Source organism: Lissotriton helveticus, chromosome 1_2 (genome assembly GCF_964261635.1).
Source record: "Lissotriton helveticus chromosome 1_2, aLisHel1.1, whole genome shotgun sequence".
Taxonomy (NCBI): domain Eukaryota; kingdom Metazoa; phylum Chordata; class Amphibia; order Caudata; family Salamandridae; genus Lissotriton; species Lissotriton helveticus.
Window position 1 is genome coordinate 286909963 of NC_136058.1, and position 13518 is coordinate 286923480.

The 13518-nt window shown below is 45.4% G+C and overlaps 1 protein-coding gene across 2 annotated transcripts in view; it reads right to left on the reverse strand.

Moving 5' to 3' along the window:
• KIF2C (kinesin family member 2C) overlaps positions 1–13518 on the reverse strand; it is a 1469089-nt gene that overhangs the window by 1178128 nt on the left and 277443 nt on the right. For both annotated transcript variants that reach the window (XM_078671750.1, XM_078671748.1), the window contains exon 3: positions 8351–8458. In XM_078671750.1, coding sequence (XP_078527876.1) covers positions 8351–8458 — 108 coding nt within the window. The remainder of the gene's footprint in view (positions 1–8350; positions 8459–13518) is intronic.

Here is a 13518-nt window from a genome sequence, read left to right on the forward strand (position 1 = left end):
GTTCTATGAAGGACTGCGCCCATAATCTCATGGTGATGGGGGATTTTAAAGTGCACCCATGTGGTGACCCTCTCTTTAAAAGTATTATGGACTTCAATTGTCAACGCTGTGAGGATTTTCATTTTGAGCATACAATTGAGGGGGAACATTTAAATACTATGCTCTGTGATCTAGATCCAACGGCGACAATGGCCCTGACGGACCCTATCACATGCTTTGCGACACCTACCTTTAAGGGTAATGGGAAGGGAACCTTCATAGATTTTGTTCTTTTAACACCAGGAATGCAGTCTTTTGTGGGCTCATTTACCATTGAAGCCAGTGAATATAGTGATCACAATCCACTTACTGTTCACTTGAGGGGTCCGTTGATAATTAAAGAAGGCGTTAACATCCCCATTGGAATGTTGAGTACTATAGATGGGAGACGTCGCTTGAAATGGTCCATGATCACCCCAGATGTGTTGTACAAGGAAATTAAAGTCACATGTGCAGATGAGATTATGGCATGTACACAAGAAGGTGCACAGCCAATTATTGTCCTTAAGGCTTTTCAACACTTAGCAGATAAGGTCACACAGTTATTATCGGCACCAGCAAAGAAGTTAGATACTAAAGGACCTAAATGGTTTAATCATGCGTGTTCAAAAGCTGCCAGAAATTTAAGACTAGCACTGGCAGCAAAACCAAGGATAAAGGTAAATGTCCAGTTGTGTCGGAGAACATATAAAAATACTATTGCTAGACACAAGGAGTTCCTCAGGGAAGAGGCATGGAGGGAGATCCTTGACCCTGATACCTTGCAGAGTAGTACTAGATTTTGGGCAATGATGAAGAAACCATTTTTAGTTCAAGAGCCAGGTGACGGTCTAGAATGTCACATAACTAAGGAGGAGTGGGAAGCACATTTTAAGAAGTTGTACTGCTGCACATTGGATGAGTCTTTTAGCCCTGCCCTCGCAGATAAGGGAGAGAAAATATGTTTTTATAGAGATGAGGTGACGGAGGGTATTGTGGGGCTAACAGCTGGGAAAGCGCCAGGGCCTGACGGGATCCCCCCTGACTTATATAAGTCTGACCCTAGTTTTTGGGCACCCATCCTAGAGTGTTTTTAATGCTGCGGTGAAAGAAGGGTGTTCGCAATCTTGGTGTGTGTCTACAATTGTCCCCGTTTTTAAGAAGGGGACAGGGGTAGCCCACTCTGTTACAGACCCATTTGCCTAATAGACTATGGTCAAAATTGTAGGAAGAATTGTACTGCAGAGACTTACTGTTTGGGCGGAGGAAAACAATATTTTGTCCATCTCTCAGTATGGTTTCTGCAGAGGCCGTTCTACAATAACTCAGTGCCTTAACCTCTTTTTAATATTAAGTAAATATGCTGTAGTGCAAAAGGGTACCATCCATCTCGCCTTCATGGACTTGTCCTCTGCTTTCGACTGTGTAAACAAGGGAAAGCTGTGGCAGTCCATGAGTGTGAAGGGGGTAGGCAGTGGGGTGGTTGACTTCCTGGTTGATTTGCATAACACCACCAGGGCCAACGTGAGATACTCACAAGATCAGAGTGTCATGGACAATTTTAGTATTGGTAAGGGTGTACGGCAGGGGTGCATCCTGGCCCCCTTCCTTTTTAATTTTTATATTAATGAGCTAGATGGCGTGTTACAGAATGTGCAGGCTGATTGTCCTAGAGTAGGTAGGAGGGGAATTCCTATACTGCTTTATGCAGATGATGCAGTTTTAATCTCAAGAACAGAGAAGGGTCTCCAATCCCTCTTGAATGCATTTAACTTATTTATGACGGAGAGAGATCTTATGGTCAATGATACTAAGTCTTTTGTCATGCAAGTAGGTCAGCAACCAAAAAGGTCTTTCATATTTAAGATTGGTGAAGCGGGGGGAGGAGCCAAGCTCGCGAGCGTAATGGTCGCCTTGTAGCTCGGCTCCGTCAGCCCTCTGGCCTGACTCGCCTATCCTGTTGTATATCCTGCCCAGAGACGACAATTCCGAAGAAATAGCAACGCAACGTTTCGCTCTTACTCACCGTTTGGCCTGGAGACTCCGGCGTGCTGCGGTTCCGAAGTTGTGCCCCCCGAAGGGACCTGGGCCCTCGTGGTGTTGAGACCGGGGCCTCGCCTATCGGATCCGGCCTGGCGTTGTGGTGACCGTCGGCCCCGGCCGAGAGACTGCGCCACTGGTGAGAGCCGTTGTGAGAACATCCCGGTGACCCTGATCCGGGCCCGCCTTGACGGCCGTGAGGCTGGTGCGGGGCGCGGTGCTCCGTGGACTGATTGTGGGAAGGGGTCCCCCCGCCGCTGCTCCGTCCATCGACCCTGGACCCTCGTCTTCGGACTCTGTTTGAGAGGAGCGCCAGCGATATTGCAGACGGCCCCCCGCCTTGGGCGAATCTCCTTTTTTCACCGAGGCTGCCATTGCTGGGTCCCCCCGGAAATCTGTAAAGGCCCGCATTTGTGAACTGTTCCGAGAATCGCGGAGGGTGGTGAGGAGGCTGAATTCACAAAATGGCTACCGACGACCTGTGCTGTGGGTCTCCTCGTGATGACGGCCTTGGGTTGCTGGACTGCACGGGGGCCTGGACGTGTGTGCGTGAGCCTACGATTGGAGACGTTCTTGATGCCTTACGATCCTTAAGCGCGGCCCTGGCCCCCGGTGCTCCGGAAGACTCGATTCGTTCCACCGCCATCTTGGGTGAACGCTCCTTCATGGTCCCCTCTTGCCTCAGTGATGCCACCGCCTCGCCTCCTCGGGTTGCTACGAGGGATACTGTCGCTATCCATCGACGGGTCTGCTGGCCGGTGGATTTGGAACCTCCTGCTCTTCGATGTTTGGAGTTTGGGGACTTGGATGTCGTGCGGGGATCCGATCCTCCCCGGGTGCCTGAGACCAATGGTGGACCGCTGCCTGTTGTTGCCTTGATGAGGTCGTGTTTCTATTTTGCAGGGAAATCCCCGCTTTTCCTAACGGCGAGACTGAACTCCTGTCTATTATTGCCCTTGTTGCTATTGCTGAGACATTTGAACTGCCTATTTGAACTTTTGCCCGCTTGCTTATTGATTGCCCTCCCTGGCCTACGTTTTGCTCGTACTCTCTTTCAATTGTGTGCTTGCCTCGCATCGTGTTGTTTACCTCACACTGTCCTGTGGTGGGTGGTAACTGTGGTTAGGAAGGGACTGGGGTGAGATGCACGGCTCCCGGTAGTTTATTGATGTACGGATCTGTGTCGACGTTGCTCATAATTATTGTGCTGTGGGAGACCCCCCCCCGTACGTTTTTTTGGCGCTCGAGATTGTGTCGTTCTGGTTCACATGTAATATGATCGTATGGTTGGGTGGAGGGCTGTAGCCGACCGTATTTGTTTCTGCCCTCTTTTGCTCCTCCCTCCCATTTATTTCCTTTGTTTTGATGTCCTTTTTTGTCTCTATATTCTTCCTTTCTCTTGTCTCTACTACATTTCGGGTTCTGGTTTAGGGCGACAGGCGCGCTGTTTGGAGGGTAGGCCGTAGCCTTCTGCAGGGGTGCTGGGTGGGATGGGTGGGTTGGGTCTTATTTGATGTTTTATTTTCCTCAGTTCTATGGCCCTTTTGTATCTCTTTATTGGAGCGCCGCGTCTGTCCTTGCCTTCCGTGGTATGATTGGGGTGGGGTCTGTAATGTCGCTGTTCTTTTTGTATTTTTGCTGCTTTCCATTGAGACTCCCATGCCCTTCTCGTTGTTGATATTGTTGCTCTTTTATGTGTTCCTTGCTACGGGGCGCTTGTTTAGGCGCGGCAGTCTTCTCTTTCAGTTTGTGTTTTCCTTTCCCTCTCTTCTTTCCTCTTCCCCCCCCCCCCTCCCTCCCTTTTTCCTTCTCTCCCAAGGTTAGTATGACGGGTTAGTCTTGGTGTTGGCGCTATTCCGGCCCCTTTGTTCTGTTTCCGATGTGCTACTGGGTGGTGGGGATGCAAAGTTGTTCTTAATTATATACTGACTTGTGTTCACGGCCCTGTTTTTATACTGATATATACAGTGCTGACATTCCTGCATGGCTGCCCTTTAGCCGTTCTGTTACCGATGGTTTGATTTAGGAATCCGGATTCTTCTATATTGTCGCCGAGCCTGTCATACTCCTTATCGCCCTATTATAAAAAATAACCTTCTTTGCTCCTGTTTGCTGGCCGTTTGGATCCTCTCTCCCCCCCCCCCCTTTTTAAGATTGTATTGCTTACGTTTCTCTATGATTGATTCTGTAACTCCATTCTGGACTTCTTGACTGCTTTCACGTATTATGGCCGGCCAGTTTGGTTGTAGGCCCAGATTTGTATATCCTGTCTATACCAATAAAGGTTTACACAAAAAAAAAAAAAGATTGGTGAAGCGGTAATTCCCTCAACAACAACTTTCTCTTAGGGGTTCTATTTGACACTAAATTAAACTGGACCCATCAACTTGTAAAAAAGAAAGGAGAACTAGTGAGGGTCAATGCTTCCATTTTTAATTTTGCTGCCAAATTAGGGGAAAAAACCATTTGTGCCATGTTGAAATTGTACAATGCGAAGTCTGTGGCAACTGCAATTTATGGCAGTGAAATTTGGGGGTATGTTGGTGGGGAGCAATTACAGATTGCTGAGAATCAATTTCTGAAGCGCCTCCTGTGTGTCCCTACTGGCACGTCTAATTTTGTTGTCCACGAGGAGCTGGGGACGCGTTATTTAGATGACTTGTTTTCCCTGCGTCCCCTGATCTGTTGGCTGAAATTATGGATGAATGAGGACATACCCTTAACGCATCTCATTATGAAGGACTTTTTGGGTCAGGATATGGCAATGCATTCCCCTTGGCTAAAATATCTGAAGTCTAACTTTGCAAGGCTTGGGCGACCAGAACCTTTTGAAAACCCAAGCCAAATTGTGAAAGGGGACCTGGAGTCCATTAAATGGATATTCCTGATGAACAGGAGGACCCTGAGAGAAGAGGTGGAGCTCCAGAGACACAGTGTGAGGAAATTGGTCATGCTTAAAACCTGTGAAACCCTTGACCCGTATTTGGCTAGTTCACTGACCTCTCATGAAAAATTTCTGCTGACTAGATTTAGGTTTAACCTGTTCCACCATCTGCTGATCAGGCCCAAAACTGACATTAACAAATTGGCAGCACCCTGCGGCTGCGACGGAAAGTCTACGCAGGATATGCTGCATTTTATCTTTATGTAAATTTTATGAATTCCCACGTAAACGCGATCTAGTAACTTTTAAAAAAAACTTGGTTTTATACAAATTAGACCGGCACTATTGTATTTGCAGCTTTTGCACAGTGACAGTATTCTCCAAATTAAGGAATTTTTCAAACTAACTGTTAGACTGAGAAACTGTTTGGACCAGTAATGTAACTGTGAAATTTTGAGCTTGATGTTTTTAACATTGTTCTATTGGGTGGAAATATTTTTATACCACGGGCTCTTTTATATGAAATGTGTGTACTTTTAGTTCTTTTGTGATAATGTATTTGTTATTGTATATGCACTTTTATGGTTTGTAAAAGAACCGAAATAAAGTATTTAATGAATGAATGATAGGTTTGTCGTCCACGCAGGAATCACATTTGAGAGATTAGTCGCATGATTCATTGACGAAGACTTGGAAGCGTTCGTAAACTTTACCATCAACGACAAAAGGACTTGGCTTGAAGAGAAGCTCTCTACCCAGGACATCAAAAGTGGACACGGTGGACGTAGACTACGTCCCTGCAATAGCACCCAAGGATGATTTCCTCGAACAGGCTGCCGTTGACGAGCTGTAATCAGAGGAGCTGTGGAAGGCTTTTTGAAAGTATGTTTTACTTTCACATGAGTAGAAGATTCTGAAGCCGGTTTCAGAGTATTGACAAACTGAAGATTTATCCTGTTAAGGAGGCAACTTAGAAGAGCAGTCATGTTCCAGAGAACCTTCAGAAGACTGTCTTCTTTGGAGGCTGTCGAGATGAATTACCTGCAGCATAATCCAGCAGTCTTTTGAGGCGTTTTAGAGGAGGATCTTGAAGAAACATCTCTCTTCATCAGAAACCAGATCCGTCTTTAAGCCTCTGCAGCTATAATAAAAGCCTCCCTTCATAATCTTTCAAAGTCTTGGTGGAAAACGTGCAGCATACCTTGCAGTTCTTGGTACTGGATATAAACAATAAATGCAGCCTTATTGGGGGGGGGGGGGGGGCATCCATGTAGTCTCTTCTTCCTCCAGGTGCCACAGGGCCTGAAGAAGCCTTTTTTTTTTTTTAAGATGTTTGATATGGAGGCGTCCGTTTACTCCACCCAAACACAAGTAAAGAGCGCTGTATAATATATATCTGGTCAAAAAGAAGAAAAAAACCTGAAGAAAGGCATTTCAAAAGAATTATGACTAAAACTGAGCAGAGCTCAGTAGACTCTCCCTGGCACGACGTGCGGTAAATAATCTGAGGGACTGGAGCTTCACTCGGGATCTACAGGGTAGTATCATCTGATCAGTTGCTTTCCAAGTTTGGTACTTTAAATTTGAAAAAAGGACATGGATAGGTTACTAAATAATTAGGCTTTAGACCTTTTAAGTTCTTTATCAATTGGGACATTACTTTTAAATTTAGGAGGGACTCGCATCTCGAAGATAGGGAATAAATTCAAGCATGTTAATCTATGAAAGTTCCAATACTGGAGTACAAACTTTTGGGCCCAATAAAGACCTATATGCTGTAAAATAGAGAGGAAGCTCAATCTTCGAATGTGAGCATATGAACTTCTCCAAGGACTACCGTCATATCTGTACTTACTGTATGTACTAGCAAAGGGTTAACGTGAAAGGAATGTGTAATAGAATGCATACACCATCTCATGGGCTGGTTTGACTTTGCGATAATTAGTTTGCTGTATTCTGGCTTATAGTCAGAAGAAAAAATAATTCACGGCTATCTTGGGAAAGGTGATGCACAGGCTGCTAGTGAGGCACCACTTGGCTTGGTTTAGAGTGAAACAGCTGCTGGGGCTGCTACGCAACTCTATCGGCAAGCTCTAGAATCAGACTTCAAATAGTTGTAGACACTCTTCATGGCTTCCCTCTCCAACACCGGACTCAATGAGGTACAGCAGCATGGGCTGCCTCAGGTAAAATGTTGGTTCTCCAGCAGTACAGTCTGCTCTGTGCACACTTCTGGAGTGCACTTGGGCACCTGCCACACTTCTGGTAAACAGTAGCTACACTAAGCATTTATTAAAAAGCACCAGCATACTGTTCAGAAGGAAAATATTAAAATGCTGCGGGAAGAGTCTGGAAACCATTTTACTCAATAACACATCAAAACAGGAAACGCAAGTAATTCTGAGTCCCAAACTAAACTCATACTCCTTAAAAACAAAATTAAGAACATTTTTTTTGTCTCTCCAATTCATATCAACTGGAATTTGGCTGAAATGTACTAATCAAGCGCATTGCCTTGGTGGTTAGAGTGCCATGTCTTAATTTTTTTTAAAACAATAAAACAGTTTACAAAATAATAAAAGCTGCTGGCCACAAGTAAATATTTTCTACCATGTCCCTGCTTACTAGCGTACCTAGATCAATTAAACTATCCAACACTACCGAGCCATTTACCTTTATAAAAGCAGAGAGCTCACACTGTTGCCGAAGTATGCGTATATAGAGATTATGACACTAGCAGCACACGGCAGGATTAAACGTAACCAGAGAAGCAGTCATTAAAACAATGGTTGTAGGGGGCAGAGACACAGTGACTGCGCAATATTGGTCTATTTACCAGCTTGACATAGCTAAAGCGGTCTTTACGTCAGGATAAACGTTGCAGCGGTGGTTTGCACCTGCACAGCTCAGCCATGCCCTTGGTACTTACACTCATGAGGTTTAAAAACCTCATCGTAAAGACCATGAAATCAGTACCATTAACCACATCATTGAAACACAAACTGAAGGGCACAGTGCTTGGATTACACCAGAAATAGTCATCGAACTGTTAACATATGTGTGTAGTGTGTGCATCACAATGAACCACAGGCGAACCTTCCGTAGGCGGGACAGACACGGGGAACGTTTAGTTGGCACACTGCAGTGCTTCAAGTGGGCCGGTACGGAGTACCGGCACTTTTATTTTGAGAGGGAGAGTACCGAGACTTTTTAAAACTGACGTAATATATTTCAGTGGAGTGTACTGGTACTTCTTAGAAACACGTAGGTACTCCGGTTCAGTGCCTGCACTTCTATTTTTCCATTTAAAGCCCTTCCGCATAGTAGGTAAACCACGGGACACCAAACTTCCCTTTTCCCCTTAAGAAAGGGTGCTTAAGAAACGTCCTAGTACGGAAGAGCACCTACCTGTACAGAGACATTGCCTTGCGGAGGAAGGTTCTCCTTCACGTGCGGGGGTCCGGAAAGGCCGTGCCGGAGTTCAGGATTCACCTCCAGGATGTCGTCTAGGTTTATCTGCACAGGCGAAAAAGTTAGTGTCGTTTTAGTAGTAGAAACTGCACATTTCTCAACACAGCGTAATTTGAAACAATTCAAGCGTTAGCCTAAAACAGGAGAGTTGGAACCCCACAGCAGATATAAAGGAAGCGAAAGTAAAGTGTAAAACGACCCCGGTCTTTCAATGCAAGAGACCGCGTGACAGCAGTCGGACCGTGTACCAGGAAAGCACACTCAGCTCTGGCTTTATTTACCTCTACCGGATCGGGTTAGGATAGCTATAAATTGAATCGGCGAGGAAATCGACTACCCAGGTCTCAGCACAAGAGCTGGTGGACAATCTGAGCAGCCGAAAAACAACTCCTAATGTTCAAATAAACTTACTCCTGTAAAAAACTTATACATTTAATACACTGAAAGCGCATTATCTCCTTTCATATCTTCCCACATCCATTAAACAGACCGAACATTGCAGAACTCTCAAGTGCTCACTAAGCTAACAGACTCGAATGCAGGTTTTATACAGATGCAGCTGACAGAAAGGTACACTGAGGCTGTATGCGAAAGGCTTCTTAAAAGGAGTACTTCGGACTTTGTACATAGGTAAAATCATTATGTAACGTCCCCCTTTTCCGACCACAGTTAGTTTGTCAGTCAAAGCTTTATTATCGGTTGATAACCATAAAAGCAGGAATACAAAATTACATAGAACATTTGACGAGCAGTAGGCAGCTATACAAAATATACATCATTTACACAATTAGCACTATACTAAAACAATAAATATAGCATTTGAAACATTTATAACTAGCAGGTAGTAGTAAAACAAGCATTTGCAATGCAATAGGTCTCGCATTAGGAAAGTTTGAGCTATTGGTCTTGTAAATGACAATTTTTTTATATATGTGTTGGTTTTGAAAATAGCGAAATTAATAGCTTTGTCATTTATAATGCCAATAGTTATAACTTTCGAAAATGTGGCACCTCTAGCATTTGTAATGGAATATGTGTTGTATTTAAGTGACTAACATGTATTGCTATTACAAATAAAGATGGCTTTTATTTTTTTTACATATTTATTACGTATATAAAAGTTTTTGTAATTTATATTGGCAATAGCTTAAACTTTTGTAAATAACTTTTGTGAAGATTATGTTCAGTGTAATTTATAGTGATGAAAATCCAAGAACAGAAGTGAAATATTAATATCTTTTTGTGACATTTGTAATAAAGCTTGAAACATTGAGAGAACATATTTGAACCAGTGATGCTGTGGAGACGCCGAGTGATGCTGTGGGGACGCCGAGTGATGCTGTGGGGACGCCGAGTGATGCTGTGGGGACGCCGAGTGATGCTGTGGGGACGCCGAGTGATGCTGTGGGGACGCCGAGTGATGCTGTGGGGACGCCGAGTGATGCTGTGGGGACGCCGAGTGATGCTGTGGGGACGCCGAGTGATGCTGTGGGGACGCCGAGTGATGCTGTGGGGACGCCGAGTGATGCAGGCTAAAGGAATCATCTATTTAGGCCAACCAAATATTCAATATTGCTGACTGGTGGAAGGGGACAGATGGTTACGAAACAGTTTGAAATGCATACCACGGGAGCAGGGGCCAGTCACCGATGCAGTGTAATTCACATCACTGGCAGTATTCTAGCTTCAGGGGGCAGGTGGTAAAGCATGCAGATCAGGAACGTATTAAGCAGGAGAGACTAAAGACCTTTGCGTTTCGGATCTGCAAGTCTGTAGGTCGTGGCTGGTGTTAGTGCACACCACAAATGCTCCCAAAAGCGTGCATAGTGTTTTACAAAACATGGAAATACTACTTTTCAACAAAGATCTACGGTGGTGAAAGGCGGCAGGGCAAGATGGCACGGAAGAAGCAGGCATGGACAGCCAGCTGGGCATTGCTTTCGAGCCCCAAGCTCCTTGAGGCACGCTACAAATCTAGGTAGCCACAATAAAGCTACCTGCATCATGCACAGCCCCCGCCCCCAGTCACAAGTTCCAACAGAAGTAGGGGTGGGTGGTAATAGAAAGGAAGGAGGCAGCTTTGGCTTTCGCCCAATAAGCAATGTTGAAGTGGGAGCAAAACAGATAAAAGTTCTTGGGCATAAATCACACAACATATATTGCAGAGACTAAACAAGGCTTCCTTTCAAGTCGGGTGGGGAGCAGGGGAGCCAGCAAGTGGGAGGGAATAGCTCTCGGCATTGCTGGGTGGGCAGGGGAGCAGGAGCCTGTGGTGTGAGAGACAAATGTTGGTGTGCCAGGCTGCCTTTCAAGTCGGGTGGGGGGAGCAGGTAGTCTAAATGCGACAAATGGTAGTCTGGTGCGAGGCGTGGGGGCGGGGGAGGTATAAGTAGGGTCGGGGAATTTGTTCGCATATTCGCATTCATTATCTGAACAAAAGCGAAAATGAGGATTCCATAGAGAGAATGTGTTTGCTTTGGGGGGGTAATGTATTCCCTTTGCTTTGGAACTGATGGATTTTCAATTTCGCCTTCTGTCACAGCTAAGAAGGAAGTTTGACCCAAGGAATTACATGGTCTGTTTTGTTTACTTCTTGGCGTAGATTACTATAGAGGCGTGCACTTATGAGAGGCAAGATGGCGTCCGAGTCGGACGCATACGTTTGTGGCTCCTGCCGGACCCCACAGAGCGGACCTTTAAGCGGTGAGAGGTGGAGAGAAGTGGCAATTAAACGGAATTATACGGCGAAGGAAACGTAAAGGAACGGGATCCTTCACAAAACAAACAATTTTGAAAATCTTTTCATGACCTGGCAGGCGGCGGCTTGGGATCTGGCGGCGGTATCTACCTAGGAAGCGCTATACGCCGCTTCGGCAGTTTCTGGCTGACCGGCTAACGCAGCTCACCTGGTGGAAGACCCGCCCTCACCTGGGGAAGCAAGACAGAGCGGAGGAGGGCAGCGTGGAGAACGGCGTGGAGAACAGCGAGCGGAGCAAAGAGGCAGCTCCAGGCACATCAAGAAAAGGCATGCGGGTGAAGGGAAGGAGAGCGCGAGGCCAGGGAGCGGGTACAGAGATGAATGATCGAGCTGAGATGGTGTCGAGTAAAGGACCCGTGCCTGCTGTTGGAGTTTCTACCTCCCCCCTCCCACAGTGAGTACAGAAAGCATATCGCTAGAGAATACTGCAGAGAATTCAACAGGGAGAGAGGGGGAGGCTGTTCGTAAAAAGATTCCTGGCATGTTCACTTCTTTGAAAAATAAAGAAGTTGATAAATCAACTTTAAAGAAAAGGCAACAGGTGGCTGAAGCGGCAGAAGTGCAGGGAGCCGTTAATGATCAAGAAGGTGCTCCTGAGACCCCGCAGAGACCGAGTCTAGCCTCCAGTTCTGACACAATCACAATGGATAAGGAGAAAGCGCCGAATCAAAACATCAATGGGGGCGCTCTCAGCGTTTTAGAAGATTTGACTATGCAAATGACTAAAGATTCCTCCGGTGTGATTTCTTTCTCTGCAACTTCTCAGAAGCAGAATGAAAAAGCGGCAAATTCAGATACAGGTGCACCACTTGTAGGAGACACTGACTCTGCGGACTTTTTTTCGCTGTCAGAGCACTCTATGTCCTGGTGGAGCTATATGCAACACGGATGAGTATGGAAGGGGGCGGGTTAGAGGAGGAAAGTGTCTATAGCGCTCATAGCAGTCTAGATGAAAATATGGAGAGAGAACACCCTGCTCAAAGCACCATTCGTAGACTCAGACTGGACATGAGTGGTAAAGAGCAAGAACAAGAGCAAGAACAAGACGGTGCTGTTAATAGTGATAGCAATACTGGTAACACTAATATGGGTTTGATCACTGAGGGCATAGAGGACATTTCATTAGACTTGATTTATCAGACTATGATGCAGCACAGACAAGAAAACCGCGAAGACAGTATTAAAGTGCAGAATTCATGCAAGAAGCTACAGATACAGTCAAATCTCATACCGAATTCGCAGCAAGAGCAACTGAGGCAGAAGCACGCATATCTTCATTAGAAGATGAGATGGTTCAGCAGCAAAAAAATATCGAGTCACACATGGCGATTAGGCAAGATGTGAATTGGAAGCTTTTCGACATTGAAAATAGATCGTGTAGAAATAACTTGAGGTTTTTGCAAATTGAGGAGGGGAAAGAAGGGGCTGATGCACGAGGCTTCATAGTGTCTCTTTTGAAGGCGGTTATGCCAGAGTCCGGGAGATGGAATTGGGACCGTGAGGTGGAGAGGGCCCACCGATTTCCCTTCAGGGCTAATGCTAGAGATAAAAAGCCACGTGCTATATTAGTAGCCTTCAATAGCTTCCAAGCAAGGGAGGAGATATTCATAAAGGCTCGCCCAGATAAAAAATGCAAGGGTCTTGGTTGCGAATTTTTTGTTAGACCGGATCTATGTAAACAGTCTGTAGAGCTAAGATGGCAGTTTCGACAGCTTATTACACAGTTTCAAGGTAAAGGTGCGCAGGCTTATTTAATGTTTCCTGCAAAGCTCAAAGTTATTCATAAAGAGCGCACCAGGTTCTTTATAACCGAAACTGCTGCTAAGGAATTTTTGTTATCTTTATAAATCCGGTTTAAGGGTTAAAAGGTTGATCGATCAGATGTATAGAGTTGATAATTTCTCACCTTTGTGAAGGATTTAAGGGATTGTTAAAGATGATGTCCAGTAAACTCTGTTGGGGGGCGGTAGGGGGGAGTGGCAAACTTTCATCACAGGACCATAAGTCCTAAAGCCTCTGTGAAGGGTGGGGGACAGTGGGGACAGGGGGGGACAGGTGGGGTGAGTGGGTGGATTGTTTTCTGGGGTGGTATCGGGACACGGGGGGGTGAAAAAAAGGGGGGGAAAATTGATCACGACAAAGATAGGGTGAATATTCCGGGGAAAGGTATGATAAAAAAGGAAAAAGGGCGCCACATTGAAAAGTATATTGTTTTTTATGGAGGGATGACTTGTCGATGTTATGTTTATTTTCATGAGTTTGCAACTGGCAAATTGGGAATTATGATTTTGATTATGAGTTGAAATGGCGGGAAATAGCTTAAGAATATGTTCCTTGAATGTAGCTG